Source organism: Vitis vinifera, chromosome 8, assembly GCF_030704535.1.
Source record: "Vitis vinifera cultivar Pinot Noir 40024 chromosome 8, ASM3070453v1".
NCBI lineage: Eukaryota > Viridiplantae > Streptophyta > Magnoliopsida > Vitales > Vitaceae > Vitis > Vitis vinifera.
In genome coordinates this window covers 22,448,557-22,465,784 of record NC_081812.1, presented here as the reverse complement: position 1 = coordinate 22,465,784, position 17,228 = coordinate 22,448,557, and the positions used below count along the sequence as shown (strand labels likewise).

Here is a 17,228-nt window from a genome sequence, read left to right as displayed (position 1 = left end):
TATTCAACTCTGATTACTACTCAGCCCACATTTGAATTCAATATTCATTCTAATACTCTCACCCTTCAATTTTATTTATTTTTTATATAAATAATGAAAAGTTTTCCAAAATCACTTAAAATATTTCTTTTAGAAAAACAGACATTTTAAAGTTTTTATCCATTTGTTTCATATGAAATGTTTCTTTTCATCTATGGAAATATTTATTGAAGTCCATTTTTATCCTTGTGTATTTGATTCTATATGTCCTTCCTGTCTACTCTTTTAGGAGTGAAAATGAATATGGAATTGACAAATGTTGTAATGGTTTGAAATGGACTTTTGATTATCACATATATTTTTAATGTCTTTTAAATATTTAAAAAAATCATGACCCTTTTTTTTTATCTACATATTTTAAAATTTTTTTTTAAAACTATGATAAGGTGTCGTCGTTCTTTTAAGAGAAATTAAACATCATATTGAAGATATCTTATTTCATGGTTTCACGAACTTATAAAATGACAAATTTATTATCATTAATCATCCATAACTAGTATTGTGGGATAAAACTATTGTTTTCCTTATCGTCTTTAATTTATCCGGCAAGTTTTTCTCCATCCAACATATCATGTTAAAAATTTCTTCTTTTATAATTTCAATGACTTACTAAGTGATACATCCATCATTATCGATCCATAACTTGTAATATAATTCACCAATTAAAAAAATAAAATATTATTAAAATTTGACTGCTATTGATTTTAATGAATTTTTATCATGATGTGTTTAATTCTATGTATCTTCTTCGTATCATCCTGTGTTTATATCTTGTCATTTAGTGTTTATGTTGTCTAAATCTTATATTTTTATATTTTATTCCATTTATTAAAATTTAATTATACAAATTAAATCCAAAGTTTAGTATGCAATTAAAAAGTACTGCTAAAAAAAAGAACAATTGAAGTGCCACTTCCCACTTCCCAGCTCGCTGAAATTTGAACCACGTAAATAAAAGGAAAAGTGTCTTTTCATTTTTGGTTGCCTCCTTTGAAAATATATGTAAAATAGAGAGAGCCAAAGAATCCTTGCCAAAATCAAAATAGATCTGGAAAGAATCCACGTAGAAAGATCTCTTTGTAGAGCCTCTAAAAATAGGAACTTGCAACAAAAAGATCCCCCAAACGACAATAGAATCGAGATGACTTTACTTGTTCTTGGGCCCAGTCTCTTCCTCCAAAAAGATCTCCACAAAAGAGTTACCTTTTCCAGGCCCACACATCCAAACAGCCCTTTACTTAATTTTTTTATTTCTTTTTCACCCTTTTTGAGATATAAAGCCCAAACCTAAATGCCCCCCCTCCCACCCTCACGTGGCTCTGTTTCCCTCCACACAAGCACCCGCCATACTTTAATGCCCTTCTTTCTTTTTTCTCACTGTCACTCTCATGCCCTAATTCAAGTATTAAATTCAGATAATATCAATTTTTTTATAATTATTTTAATATTTATTTTAAAGTAAAGACTAATAAGGGTAATTTTGACTTTGTCCTTTTCAAAGAGTGCCTCTGCAAAATGGGAACCCCAAAAAAGGACAGTGTTGGGTTGTTTTTGGCTCCCTAAGTCACTCTAAATGGGCTTGGAAAAAAGGCTTCCACAATTGGTGCTCTGCAACTGAATCTTATTCCTCAAATCTAACAAAATGTTCCTCTTCCCAAGCTTTGAAAACAAGCTATTTAGAGAACTTTCCACCTTACCACCCTCATCACATTGCTTCTACTTTTGACATACTACTTGTGTTTCAATTTTTTTTTTTTCATATTTTTATATTTTTAATTATATATTTTTTGCCATAATTACATTCTTATTTTACCCTTCGAAAATTACCTTTTAATAACAAAAACTAGCCCAAATTAGTCTTTTTTGTTTTTTTTTTTACTTTTTAGAAAGGTAGAAAACATAATTAAATGATAAGGTGACAACATTAGTGTAAAGTGAATTAAAGGTCAAATTTTTTGGTGAAAAAAAAATGGCCTCATAAGGTGGCTTGAGTTGCAATAAAGTGGGATTTTTTTTGCTTGCTATTTCTTCCATTTAGAGAATAATTCAAGTTTCTTTAAAGTTCTATTCTTGTCCCACGTGGGTATAAATTGACCATCTTCTTTTCTTTTTTTATCTTTTGTTAGGATAGAAATAAACTTATGTTTAATTCTTGAAAATTTTGAGAAAAAATAATTAAAAATTTGAAGAAAATTATATATTATATATATAAAATAATTTTTTGTATTGAATTTTTTATATTTAATTCAAAAACAATTTTTTAAGTTTAAAACCCATCTGGTTAATCTTAAATAAAAATGATTTTTTTTAAATCCATTATAAAGGTACAATAATTTTTATAATTAATTTAAAGTATTTTCAAGCATTTTTTAAATAATTCTATTAATATTTTTGTAAAACAAATAAAAATAAATTTTTTTTTTTTTTTTGCATTTAAGCTATCAAATTTTTATTGTTGAAAATAATTTAAAACTGATTTTTAAAAATATTCTCAAACAAGTCTTTTTTTTTTTCAACAAATTTTGTTGATCATCCAATGGTTAAGGAAATGTTAAAGAACAGTAGACTCTAAATTTGACAGCGTAGCATGGGTGGATATGCGGTTTAATGGCAATTATGTAAAAAGGTGGAGAAGGAGGGGTAGAAACGTGAAAGCGATGTATGGAAAACGGCGGTGGGTGATTTGGTCTATGGAAAGGGAGAGATGATTTGGTGTGTCGCGTGAGGATGGGGAAAAAGTGAAAAGGAGAGGTGGGGAGGCGGATCAGATGCTGCGTGAATCTGGTGCTCACGGGACTGACCGTGACGTCAACCGTATCACCGCCCATTTCTCCTCTCTCCCTTTTTACGCCCTTATCCCCCGTGCCCTGATTCACATTCACACTTCTCTATGCATTCACTTCACTCCCTCTCTACATATGGTTTCTCTTGTTATTGATTAATTAATTATTATTATTATTTAATATGAAAAAAAATATCTTACACACGTCATATGTTGTCAGGATGAAAAGAATCATATAAATGTTTTATAGAAGTGGTCTATCTTTTTTTTTTTGCTTCTAATTTTTGTTTCTATTTTCTTTTCTAAGTAAAAGAGAGAATATTATTTTTGTTTGTCCATAATTTTATTTTATTTCAAAATTTAAGGAATGTGAAAATCAGACAGAATATATTCTTTCCTTTTATTCTTAACGCGAGAATATTATATGAACTTTTATTTTTATTTATCCCGTGAAGTTATTAATATTTATTCATTTATTTTTTGTTAAATATTGTTTCTATATTAGTCCACTTCAGGGTTTTAGAAAGATTAAAAATGATTTTTGAAGAATCTTTTCTTTAATAAAAATTAAAATAATCCTAACATCTAATTCAAATTTTCATTTGAAAACATTTTAAATTACTTTAAAAATATTTTTTGTTGACATAAAAAATTTAGTAGATTAAATTACCACTAATTTCATCTTAATTTCTTAAAAATATATAAACTTATTGATACTAATAATGATAAAATTACTATTATCTTGGTAAAACATTTGGAAAAATAAAAGAAATTACTAAAATAAATTATGTAAATCCAATTGAGGGAATTCAAAATTCAATTCCCTTAAGGGTTACTTCCTTTAAAATAAATTAAATAATTTAGATGTGATCAATAAATTCAAATCAAGAAAACGAGATGTATAAAAACTTTCCATGAGAATGCAAGTTTGGTGTAAAAGGATTTCGTCATCTAACAAGTTCATTCAGGAAAAAATTATTCTTGATTTTCAAATCCAAAATTTTTTTATCATCTATAATCAAAATGAAAGAATCATAAAGATGTATTTTTTAATTTGTAAATGAATATTACCCGATCATACTCTACAATTTTAATTTTAATAAAAAATTTCCTATAATTTTACTAATTTTGCAAGACTTTGATGAAAATTGTATATACAAATTTTTGGCACGTATGTGAGAACAACACTTATAACTTTGTGTATATAATATATTTATTTAAATTAATTATTAATTTAGTACTTATTAAGTCATGACATTGTTTTTTCAAAACTTATTCTTGTATTTTGTATTATATAATATATTAGTTAAAACAATGTTTAAAAAATATTTTTTATTTTGTCTCTTTATAAAAATATTTTTTAAAAAGAAAAATTGATATAAACGTTTTTTTTTATATACAAATATGATTAATAAAAAAGTTTTCGCTAGAAATGTTATTTATAAAAAAACAATCTTATGAAAATCCCTTGACAGCTATTTCATGCTTTCACGTGCAATTCACACAATAAAAGTGATATGTGCGGCGGGATAATATTTTAAGTCTTAAGATTTATGAGAATAATATCTTAATCATGGTTAAGACGAGTCGACTTTCCTGACCCGGCCACTAATAAAACGTTCACACGTGAGTTTTAGGTAGCCCCTCAAATTTCAACACACTATAACTTCCAATTATTTTGACCAGATTTCACGCTTGATTCATTCCGGAGATCTTTATTTGACAAAGTGTTCCCTCTTAAATAAATAGATAAAATAGAAGCAACTAATAATTCAACGTAAATACAATGACTTATTATTTTAAAAACTAAAAATTATTCATCTTGTAAATTTATTTTAAAAAAAACATTAATAACTATAAAAATTATGAAAAGTCTATGATACTAAATTAATGCTATTTTAAACTTTTGATATCGAGTTATTCAAAGTGTATACTAAATTTTAAACGGTTATTCTTATTCAAAGTGTATACTAAGTTTTAAACGGTTGAATAACGATATATAATTGTTTTGTTGGTAGATGGAATAAAATTGAATATGTATATTATAAGATATTATATTATATTTTGTAGAATAAGCATATTCTTTATGAGATATGATATATTTTGATATTAAAATTGATGTTATATTATAAGATAGTATATCAAATGTGATAAATAATGATATATAATAAAAAATATATAATTTTTTAATATTTAAAATTAAAATTATATTATATTATAATATTTTCTATTTAAAAAAATATAAAATTTATATCACATTTAAATTCATGGTTAAATTTTAACTTTATAAACAATTTTTTTTGTAATATTTAATTATATATAAAATAATATATATACTAATATCATTTTATAAATATTTTTTAATTCTTCCTTTTTAATCATAGATTTAATTAAGTATTATAAAAAAATATAAAATCGATAAAAAAAATTATGATATTTGAAATATTTACATCTTATGTCTCGCCTTAAAATTAATATATATTCATATAAAAAATATATAAAATTATGATGGATAAAAAAAAGAAGTAATAAGATAAATTATCATGTCCATGAATAGTAAGATAATATATATTATCTCATCTTCTATGATGTTTCATATTATATCAAATTAAGTAAACATAATCTCAAGGTTTGGGAAGTAAACTAATAGAATAAAATCGGGGATGACTGCCATTTCTCTATCTCTGTTTGAAAAATTACTTTTCATACCAAACTTTTTTTTAGACTATATCAGCAGAGACGAAGAATTTGGAATAAATTTTCCCATCATTGATAAGTAATCCTTGTTATATTTAAAATTTTAATTTTAAACATAAAATTACTAATAATAATAATAAGAAGATGCTCTTGATTTGGACTTCTAAAATTTTCTCTTTCTCCCCCTAACGATTAAAAACAAATAGTTTTAAAATATATCTAAAAACATAAAATAAAAAAAAGAGTCAAAAATATCTTCTAAATTATTAATTAGGCATTTACTCTATAAAATATTAGAAAATTATTTTCAAAAATTGTTTTTGAAAACAATTGTCAAACAAGGTTGCCGATGCTCAAGTATAAAAGGTAAAAAAAAATTATGCAATTAATTTGTTAAAAATCATTTTTGACCCATAATTTTGTAATATGAATTCCAAAATGCAGAGGAGGCATGCAATGGCATTTTGAAAATAATGATAGAATGAGAATGGCAATTTGGTAAAATAGAACCAAAAAGGGCGAAACCAAACCTGATTGGTGGCTTCCACTACAAATCTCAAACCAGAGATAAAAATGGTTTTCTTCACACCTCGCTCTCTCTCTCACTCTAAAACCCTCTCAATCTCTTCGCTTCTCTCCTTTCTTGCTTTCACTTCTCAATACCCTTCTTTCCAAATCCTCCGATTTCAGATTCTGCCAAGGATTTTGATTCTCTCCTCCGGCGAATTCATACTTCTCTACTACCCTCTCGGTTCATCCAATCCGCTTCGCTTCCGAATCTCGTGTTTATTGAGTTGTTTGCTATGAAATATATTCCTTTTACCTTCCGGGGTTTTCTGTAGTGGTTGTTTTATTTTGGAACAGAGTGGAAATTTTATCGGGAAAATTTGTTGGAGGGTTGTGAGGGATGTATAATGTTTCTCAAGCTTCTCCCCATGACATGAGTCTTATGTACTCCTCCAATTTCAAGCACTCTGGAGAAGAAGAAACGGAGAAAACCAGAGCTGTATTCATGGATTCAAATACGAATTACCATCACCAGCAAAACCAGAATCAACCACCCAACTCCGGCCTTCTGCGGTTTCGCTCGGCGCCGAGCTCGCTTCTCGCGAATTTCACGGACAGTGGAGATGGTGTTCACAAGGGAGCTAATCTTTGTGACGATTTTGAATCGGAGAGGTTCATGCCGTGTGGGGGTTTTCAAGATTCGGCTATGAGTTGTCAGAGTCAGTTGCCGCCGCAGTATCCGAGGCAAAGCTCAAGTACGAGTTCGTCTGCCATGGATGGCTCATATGGGGTTGTGAATTCCAACAACATGGAAGCCAAACAGGGTTCGAGTCTTGTCAGGCAAAGTAGCTCTCCTGCTGGGCTTTTCTCTCACCTTTCGGGTCAGAATGGTACTGTCCGTCTTTATATCTGCTTATTGCTTTTTGCTCAAATATTTTTTGAGATGTTTTCAACAATTCTAATCGCTTCATATGTTGTATATGCTTATACTGCTGAGAACTCGAGAGTAGATGTAGACTTACTATGGATTCAGTTGTTCAGAGTATTGATCTAAGAAGCTCATGTAGGATTGAGATGTCATAAATACAAATTGCAATCAAAAAAGATTTTGGATAATGCCATATGTTTTGTTTTGATTGACAGGAAAGAAAAAAAAAATTAAAATCTATTTGGATAAAGTGCTGTACTTTGTTGTGTGGAGGATAAACTTTTCTGGGCATTCCAGATAATGGAGAATTCTGATTTAAAAGTTTTATTTATTTTCATTTTCATTATGTTTTTCTCAGCAGGCAAACGGAGTCACAGAATTTTGTACAGAAAATTTACTGTTATTAAATAGATCTCTGCTAGTCAGGGCATTGATTTAGCGTGTTTGTTTTGATGTGGGATTAAATAGTTTTCAGCAAATTGCAGGCTATGCCATTATGAGAGGTGTGGGAAACTTTAGACCTGGGAATGTTGGTAATGGAGAAATCAGCCCATCAACTAGCAGGTTGAAGCCTCAAGTTAGCTTCTCTTCTGGATTACCTTCTTCCTTGGGACTATTGCCTCAGATCTCTGAAATTGGAAGTGAGTGCATTCAGGCAAGCAGTCCCAATGACAGGAAACTGGCAAATAGCAATGGTGATGCTCGATTTTACAGCCCTGGATTCCCATATGGCTCTTGGAATGATTCTGCCCATTTTGAGAACTTCAGTGGCATGAAAAGGGACCAAGACAATGATGGGAAGTTGTATTCTGGTTCAAATACATCTGGTATTCGGGTATCATTTTGCATAGTAGATGTATTTTGGACTAGTACTATTCTCCATGTCTGAATGTCTTGTCAATTTTAACTCTAGTCATTGTTTATTCATCAGAATGAGGAGTTTGGACATCGCTCTCAAATCTTGTCCCACCACCTAAGTTTGCCAAAGACTTCAGCTGAGATGGCTGCCATGGAGAAGTTCCTTCAGTTCCAAGACTCTGTTCCTTGTAAGATTCGTGCAAAGCGGGGTTGTGCTACTCATCCAAGAAGCATCGCTGAAAGGGTAAATTAGTCATAGTCACCTTATCTTTGTTCCTTAGGATGGTACACAAATTTTAACTCACTGGAACCAGTGACCTCAAATCAAATGTTGGAGATGATCTTTAGGGGTGTGTTATTTTCAGGTAAGGAGAACCCGGATCAGCGAAAGAATGAGGAAACTACAAGAGCTTGTCCCAAACATGGACAAGGTAGAATTTCTATGAAATTTTCCTCTCTGGTTGGATAAATTTTTTCAATGTTTCAATTCAACTTCTAATTAATATCTGTGAATTCTTCTTGGCAGCAAACCAACACTGCAGACATGTTAGATTTGGCCGTGGAATACATTAAGGACCTTCAGAAACAGTACAATGTATATATAAGAAACTAAACTCAAAACTAAACATTCAGCACAATTGAGTTATGATCTTCCTTTAATACTCTCTTTTTCTTTTGCAGACACTTACTGATAATCGTGCACACTGCAAGTGTTTAGGTAAGCAGAAACCGGTCCCAAATCAAACTGTTTGACTTGCTTCTGTACAGGAAACGAGGAAAAAGATGAAAAGTGGATAGAAAACAGAGCTAGCTTCTCTTTTTTGCACTAACAATAAAGAGAGAGGACATTTTTTTTTTTCAAGTGTGTGAAGTAGAAAGGCAGCTAGAATCTCTCCACGGGAAAATCCAGATTCTGTAAGCAAAGGAAGCTTCCAACTACATCATAAAGAAGTAAAAGTGATAAATTGTATACTGTATAGGAGACGTAGCAATAATAATGTAAGAACACGTTCCTTGTGTTGTATGTAATTTATCCTGTTTTCTTCAATAAAATCTACCTTCTCTATCAGCAAAGAAACCTGGCTGGACCTTCTTTTCCTTCTATGACTCTGCAGTCTGACTGGACATTCGGATATGAAAGTTGCAAGTTTCTAATCTTGGTTGGTTTTGATATCTTATTTGCTCGTAATTGGAGGATAAGGGCTTGTTGGCAATGTTTTAAAAAAATAGTATTTGAAAATAATTTTTAAAACTGTTTTTAATACTTTTAAGGATCAAGTTGAATATGAAAAACAGTTTTTTAAGAATAAATTATAAAAAAATTGTTTCTGGAAAAGGGTTGGTTTTTGTTTTGTATTGGTTTCTTGTTTCGAAGTATCATCATCCTAGCTATAGTTGCCAAGGTTGTGCAGGTCCATATCATATGGGATCCACACGTTACATAATGGCCACGGTGGTCACAGCCTACTACTACTCCTCATTTTTACCTTTCAAAGAATGGGTTCGTCCACTCATGTTGTTTCCTATTTTAGAATTTGTGTCCTCTTTTCTCACCGTTTTCAACTACTTCCCAAACCAATGTCCCTGTTCTTATCCTCTGACAAAACACTGGCGTCAATTTCTGGCAATGTCATTTTTAGATGTGGTCTCATCCACTAAGGATGCATATAAACCAATCATCACGCCTCCACATTCTCCGTTATCTTTTAAGTGTGCGACTAAATTTTTAACTTAAAATTGTATATTAAATTACTTCTTAATAATTTAAATTATGTTATTAAATTATTAAATTCATTTATCAAACACCTTGTACGAGCGTGTCATTGATTGATTGGTTTAAGTTATTAACTATATTATTAAAAGGTAGCACCTAAAGGTTATCGAAGGTAATATTTATATGGTCAAAGGTAATATATAAATATATTAGATATATTAAATTTGAATTTTTAAAACTTTTGTTCTTATTTTGTGATTTTTTCCAAGGTACGTGTGAAACAGCCTTTTCCCTTAAAAAAAAAAATGAGGGGGTGGGGGAACACCAGTCCAGTCGTCCAGACCACGGAATTGTAAATGCAGGCTATGGGCCTCCTATTTCTTGGGCGAATCTGAAAGCCCAGGTAAAAGTAGACTGGGCTGGTCCACTTTAGGGTCCAAGACAAACATTCCTCATCAACGGCTGAGATTCGCCGCTGAATTCATGGATATGCAAATTCCAGTGCAAATGCAAATCTATACAAGACACTTCTTATTCTGAGAAAACCGTTAAATGGTCCGTACTAGTCGTTGGTCTTTGCTGACGTGTCTCTTCCTTCACGCGATACAGAAATTCCAGAGTCACCACCACCACCATCGCTATGCCCAAATCTCTGAATCTTTCCCAAGAAACCCTAACCCTAACTCCAAATCTACGCTCACTTATTCTCTAATCTCCTCAGAGAAGTCCTAAAGCTCTGACTCCTTCCTTTTCTTTCTTTTTTATTTTTATTTATTTTTGCATGGTTTGAGCTCTTGACGCCATTCAATCTCTCCGTATAATTTATCTGATGAACATTTCTTAGGGTTCTGATAATTGTCTTGTTCCAAATTTGGGATCAAAGTGGGTGAGAATGTCGAATCTGTATGGAGATTTCAACCAAAAGATTGATTATGTGTTCAAGGTTGTGTTGATAGGAGACTCCGCGGTTGGGAAATCGCAACTCCTGGCTCGGTTCGCGAGGAATGAATTCAATGTGGATTCAAAAGCAACAATTGGGGTTGAATTTCAAACAAAAACGCTTGCTATAGATCAAAAGGCGGTGAAGGCACAGATATGGGACACCGCCGGGCAGGAAAGGTGAGGATTCACTTTCTCCTTCGATGCCTCATTTCTGAGTTTGAATTTGTTGTTTCCCAATTTTTAGGCTTTATCATGTGCAATTGTGTAAGAGTTTTTTGGTTTTTTTTTTTTTTTTCTGAATTGTGCAATTTTTTTGCTTTGAATTTGGGATTCGAATTGAAATTAGTTCTGACTTCTGCTCGTTGAAGTCATCCCCTTTAAGATCTGAATATAATGTGCTTTTGATTAACAGCAGCAGTAAATAGTTTGGTTCTTATTCTGAATGTCTTTGATGGCATTTCGGGTGATTCGTCCTCTAATAAAAACTCGATATTATGCATTTTAGTCTTCCAATTATTAGCTACATTGAATTTTAATGCCGAATTATTAAATATGCCTGTGGTTTTGTGAAATCGGAGGCTGGGTTCGATCACTTTATACAACAATGGATTTGTACTTGAATCAAACTCCATAGAGCCCATATCCATGAGAGTGATCCCATAGTGAAAGGTGGATTGTTGAATTCCATGGATTGAAATCCAAATTGACCTCTGCAAAAGACATACGCTGCAGCAAGCAGCTCAAGTGCTCAATGTTGTCATGACTCTTGGTTTGGAATATATTGGTTGGTGTATGCAGTGCTTTTATTTCACCTGAGAAGATCAACTTAACGTCTATTTGCACATGATGGACTTTTGTAGGCTACAGTTAAAAACATGAGATTTTGTTACTTCTTAATCTATATGTGCAACCCTGTTACCTTCACTTGTGAAGAATCTCAAGGTGACTAATTGTGTTGCTCATTGATGGTAGAGTATATTTCTAGTCTAACTATGAGCTTCGGTCTGATAATATGAATTCTAACAGAATGATGAAACAAAATCAGTAGTCCTCAGGAAAATGGTAGTTGGACAGTTGCAGGTCATTGACTCCTAGGATGTCTGGCTCTAGCTTAAAAAAGGCATGAAAATAGAACTCGAACATAAAAACCAGGAAGTGTTTCTTGCCAAATTCAATTTTTAGAGCTGCCAAAATTGAGTTTCTTCTTATGCTTATGAAGTTATTCAGAGGGTTAATGAGTAAGAACAGAAATATCAGAAATCATCCTTCCTGAAATACAAGGATTTGGTGCGAAGGTAAAATGAGATGCTCAAGCATTATATTGAGTCTATTGACAAGGTATTTGGTGCAGTTTTATGATTGTACTTCATATTAGGACTATGTCTTTCTCATTAATGGAGCTTGGAAGCTTGATGCTTTTAGCTATTTATTTATCAGTGTTTTTCTTTTGTGTATCGCCTTAGGTACCGAGCAGTGACGAGTGCATACTACCGTGGTGCAGTTGGTGCAATGTTAGTCTATGACATGACTAAACGCCAATCATTTGACCACATGGCTAGGTGGCTAGAGGAACTGAGGGGGCATGCAGATAAGAACATCGTGATCATGCTCATTGGCAACAAGTCAGATTTGGGGAGTCTTCGAGCAGTACCAACTGAAGATGCACAAGAGTTTGCAGAAAGAGAGAATCTCTTCTTCATGGAAACATCGGCTCTAGAGGCAACCAATGTTGAGACTGCATTCCTGACTGTCCTAACTGATATATACAAGATCATCAGCAAGAAGACCCTCACTGCCAACACTGACACAGACTCCACTGGGAGCTCAACCCTTCTTAAGGGGACCAAGATTATTGTCCCTGGGGGTCCTGACTCGGCTGCTCAGAAAGGTGGCTGCTGTGGGTCATAATCTTCATTTTCCTCATCCTCTCAAAATATGTTGTTGATTTAGGCTCCAGACTCCATTTGTTTCTAGAAGAAAAACTTGAAATCCTGTAAAGAGACCATTGACATTTTCTTTTGAATATGTATATGTTTTACTGAAGCAGGCAAAGACTAAACTACATGATTCTTGGAAAGCACTGCCAAGACTTGTTGAAACTCAAAGTCAGTGTGGCAATGCTTTTACAAAACTCTTTCTAGCATGAAAAACGTTTTCGAAGAAAAATCAAGTGTTCGACTTTTTAAAAAAAAAATCACTTATAATGTTTTATGAATAAGCATTTGATAAATGAACTTTCATTATTTATATGGAAGGGAAATAAATTTGGGGAGTTACAATGTGAAAAGTTTATTAAGGTAGTGTTTGTTTTTTGGTGTAATATTTTGATTTTTTCTATTTAGTTAAAAATAACTTATTGATATAAATCAATAAGATTAAAATGAATTTATTATTAATAAATTTATATTTAAAAAAGTTTATTCAATTAAAAAACAAACACCACCTTAGTTTAAACCTACATTTTTATTTTGCTTTCCCTTTTTTTCTCTCTTTTTATCCCCTAACCCACTATAATCCAAAACAAAGCTTTAAATGTTTTGCTTCAATCTTGAAGAAAATAGAAATATGTACATCACAAGAGAAAATTTGTATATTTTAGAACTCATATATTTTCCAGAAGGAGATTTGGAGAAAGAGTGGACAAATTTTTTATAAATTTTATTTATTTATTTTTTGAAAACCAATATTCTTATACATAATATTACATAAATAAATAATTTTTTTTAATGAAGTTTCATGAACAAAGTGATCATGCCTTTGAGTTGGGGTTCTTTTAAATCGATAAGATTAATACATAAAAAGTCAATTAATTTGATTAATTTAACAAATTTAATTACCCATTTATACTAATTTGTATAGCTAGAAAAAAATTAGATAGAAGGGTTGATAATCACTTAGCCCCACATTATCAAGGCCCATGAACTGGTTTTGAAGGGTCCACTAAGCCCAATTTAAAGAACAATACATCATAACGGCGCCCGGTCCAGCCTTGCGTTTAGGACTCCCCTCACCGAAAATTGAAAATTGAAAATTATTATTTTTAGTATTACCGCCTATTTTTTCAGTTTGAAATTTGTATTTCGCCTTTCTCACAACAAATTCGCATCCTCTTCTTCTTTTGAGAAGGTACCCAGACATCCATCCTGGATGGTTTCAAGAAACCTACCAAAGCCCTATAATTTTCAAGGTCCGTTTTCTTCTTCACTTATCGCCTATGGATTTTCTTGGATTTTATTGACAAACAGTTTGCCGGAAAAATGAGAATCCGGTATACGTGTCGGCCTTAGATCTCATATTTTCAGCACGAAATTGTGATATGCTTGGCCGCTTAATTCCATTTTCTGTTGGAATTAGCACCTAGATTCTCATTTCCGGTGGAAACCCTCATTTTCTGGCGATGAATGAGTAGGTTGTCACTTTCTTTTCTACTGTTTGGTCTCATAAGCTTCATGTTCATTTATTTTTCAGTTGAAGCCTAACAATGCCGGAATCAAGAGACAGACTGTCGAGACCTGAAGACATCGCGGAGTTGTTCCTTCGCCGTCGGTCCGGCATTCTTGGGATTTTAGCAGATGGATCGGAGAGGAGCTCCAACTTGTTCGCGTCTCCTTCCCGGCGTGAGACTACGACGAGGACGACGACGTTGGGTGCACGTGGAGCGACCGGAATCTTGGCATCGAGAGGGGGTGGGGTGGGAAGGGGCGGCTTTGGAACCCCAAGAATCGGAACTGGACGTGGCCGTGGCCGGGCTGTGTACCGATCGCCTCTGTTTGGTCGAGAGAATACCCCGGCAACCGGAAGTGGTCGGCGAGGAAGAGGTCGTTCCGGAAATTCCGTGTTGCCATCTTGGTATCCAAGAACACCTCTTCGTGACATCACTCATGTTGTTCGGGTAAATAACATTCAGTTCTACTTCGTTTTTTTCTGTGTAACTGCCTTTCATACCTCTGATGCTTTTCTGTGGAGTGCTTAATGCCGGAGAATCTAACTCTAAATAGATATTTTTATCAGGCGATTGAAAGGAGAAGAGCTCGCTTGAGAGAAATTGACGGTCAGCAAATCGACATTCCAATCCCCCAGGATATTTCTGATGTTCATGACCCCATTTTGCCCCCATCTAGTGCTCAACTCGAGCAGGATATTTCTATGATCTCCCCAAGCCCAACAAGCGGAATGAAGCTTGTTCCAAAGGCTGTTGGTAAGGTGCCAAAGATTTTGCTTGATATCACCGATCAGACTGGTGGAGGATCAGATTTTCTCACACCCCAGAAGAAACTCCTCAATTCCATTGACACGGTTGAGAAGGCAGTGATGGACGAGCTCGGGAAATTGAAGCGAACGCCCAGTGCGAAGCGGGCCGAACAAGAGAAAAGGGTACGCACTTTGATGTCTATGCGTTGATTGAAAGAAATTGTTCGGATTCATGACAACGAAGATGGAGAAAACAGAAGCAAGGAGAATTAACAACAAACCTGCGTGGTAAGATTGATCATCCTCTGATGATTTCCTTCTCGTGGACCTCTGTAGTTCATTGAGGCAGATACCTATAGATTCATATTTCTTCGTCAATTTACTTTTCATTTTAACCTTTGGCTGAAGGTCTTAGTTTAGGATCAGTAGGCAATTTTGCTTTTGATGCCCAAGGTCTTAGCAGTGTATGCATTACCATGCATGCTTGTTTCCCGTTACTATGTACATAACTGTTGAATCTCGTCATCAGTTTCTTTACTTCCCAAGGCCCCTAGGGTTGTGTAGCATTTTAAATAAATGGATTTTCCTATATGATTTGTGCATTTGTGTTAACTTAATTGGATGATTTATAGGAGAATTGTTGTTTAAGAACAGCATTCGGGCTGGTCCCAAAATTAGGCACAATATGAAATTAGAACCTAGAGAAGTGTATATACCCATAGCTGAAGCAACAAGAATTTGTAGGAGCTCCATACATTCCTGGAAAATCAGTCTTCCCTATTAGGTAAAATCCATAAAACAACAATAGAGGTCTGAACAAGGGTTTGGCTCACAGTACATTTATTAGGAACGGCTCCCTCCCATATAGATGGTCTTCGCTTTGGGTCTAAAGGGTTTTTAACTTTTCACAACTTTAAAATAAGTTTACATGATTAAGAGGAACCTGTTAGAAGTTTTTTCCCTTATCCGATGTTGGATAGTGCATATCCCTATGCTCTCCCTGCCCTTAAGACACAACTTGAAACTCTGCCCCTGCAATCATTCTATGTTCTATGTCGAAACTGAGTTTTCACTATACCATCTTTGTTCTGCCACTATGCCTCCTTCAACAAGCTCTCCTTCCTCGAAAAACAGCACCTACACCAGCCTGTTTTTGTGACATTAGGATGAAGAAGACCAGAAAACAAAAAGCCATTTCTCTTAGCCAAGTTAGAGAAATGGATACCAGCATTGACTCAATGATGGAATAGAGACTCAGTATAGATTTCCACTAGCAGCCAATAGAGGTTGTTGTAGCCATGGTGACATGAGCTTATTCATGAAAAAAAGGAGACTAGAGATGAACCAGAGAAAGAATAGGTAGTAGTAGTATTGGGTGTTGATAATGGTTGTTGCCATTGAAGTTCAAACTTTGAGCCATTTGCATTTCTTCCATGGCTTAATATAGTGGATTTGGGACACAGAAAAACTCATATTGGCAGGCACGGACCACCTTCCTAGCTAAATTTTTATCATTATTCGTGTTATGCGTGCACTCATGCCCATTAATTCTTTACTATTATTTCTCCAAGATTGACCCATTTTTTTATCCCCGTGATACCCTTGTTGGTGTATTTGTGAGATGTGATTGAGGATGCGATTGTAATTTGCTTTCAATGACCTCCATTAGATTTTGAATTCCCAAAGCAATGGTACCCTTTTTTTCAATCAGATTGTAGATATATAATGTATTCTCAAATTAGTTTTGCCTGTGTTTATTATGTCTCATCTCTTGTGCTTATATAATCGTTTGAATTCCATTTATGCGTTCACACGTATAAAAATATTTTATTAAGGTTGGTGGTAATGCCTCTTAAACTGAATTTTATGGCAAGCTTGTCCAACGCATTGTCATACATTTCCATGCTCTAATTAAAATGTAAAAAAAATTAAATTTATGTTTGGTTTTGAAAAGTATTAAGGAAAAAAAAAACAAATATTAAGGAAAATGATTTTTTTATATTTGATTTTATCATAGAAAATACAAAAAAGGTTTAATAGAATTAAAATTAGTGAAAATTTTATATTTTTGAATTATTTAATCTTTATATGAAAGAGTTAAATAAGTGAAATGAATTTGAAATAGGAAATAAAAATAATTATTGATTTTAAATAAATTTTTTTCATTTTTTCCTTTCTTCTATTTTTTTTTTCTTATATATATTTTTTTAAATTTTTCTAAAAACATAACCTAAGCAAATTATTACAAATTTTGTACTTTTCATTGATAGTAATTGAGATGGTGACTATTTTTTATTTTCAATTATTAATAATAGAAGATGGAGTTTATTGACTACCCCATTTGAAAATATTAATGTAAAAAATTAAAATTTGCAAGGTATATACCATAGGAAACGGAAGAAGATGGAGTTTATTAATTCTCCCATTTGAAAATATTAATGATGTGTCGATATTCCAAACACTCATTAGTCACATTTTTTTTTTAATATTTTTTTATTTTATTATGTTATCCCAATTTTTTTGTCAAAATTTGGTTGAGTCAACTTATTACCAGGAGCCCATTTATGTCT

The 17,228-nt window shown here is 32.9% G+C and overlaps 3 protein-coding genes across 3 annotated transcripts; all 3 read left to right on the top strand.

Moving 5' to 3' along the window:
- The first annotated feature begins 6,080 nt into the window (after positions 1–6,080).
- Positions 6,081–8,889, top strand: LOC100267478 (transcription factor bHLH130). Its single transcript, XM_002277238.5, has 6 exons — positions 6,081–6,915; positions 7,439–7,788; positions 7,885–8,055; positions 8,177–8,242; positions 8,338–8,406; positions 8,493–8,889. Exons 1-6 carry the CDS (start codon positions 6,426–6,428, stop codon positions 8,562–8,564), a joined length of 1,218 nt encoding a protein of 405 aa, XP_002277274.1. The 5' UTR covers positions 6,081–6,425; the 3' UTR covers positions 8,565–8,889.
- Positions 8,890–9,975: 1,086 nt separating this feature from the next.
- Positions 9,976–12,510, top strand: LOC100252119 (ras-related protein RABA4d). Its single transcript, XM_002282762.4, has 2 exons — positions 9,976–10,644; positions 11,931–12,510. The coding sequence occupies exons 1-2, from the start codon at positions 10,418–10,420 to the stop codon at positions 12,373–12,375; spliced, it is 672 nt and encodes a 223-aa protein (XP_002282798.1). The 5' UTR covers positions 9,976–10,417; the 3' UTR covers positions 12,376–12,510.
- Positions 12,511–13,517: 1,007 nt separating this feature from the next.
- Positions 13,518–15,249, top strand: LOC100245175 (protein POLYCHOME). The gene is made up of 3 exons (XM_002277217.4): positions 13,518–13,654; positions 13,936–14,359; positions 14,479–15,249. Exons 2-3 carry the CDS (start codon positions 13,949–13,951, stop codon positions 14,866–14,868), a joined length of 801 nt encoding a protein of 266 aa, XP_002277253.1. The 5' UTR covers positions 13,518–13,654; positions 13,936–13,948; the 3' UTR covers positions 14,869–15,249.
- Positions 15,250–17,228: the final 1,979 nt, after the last annotated feature.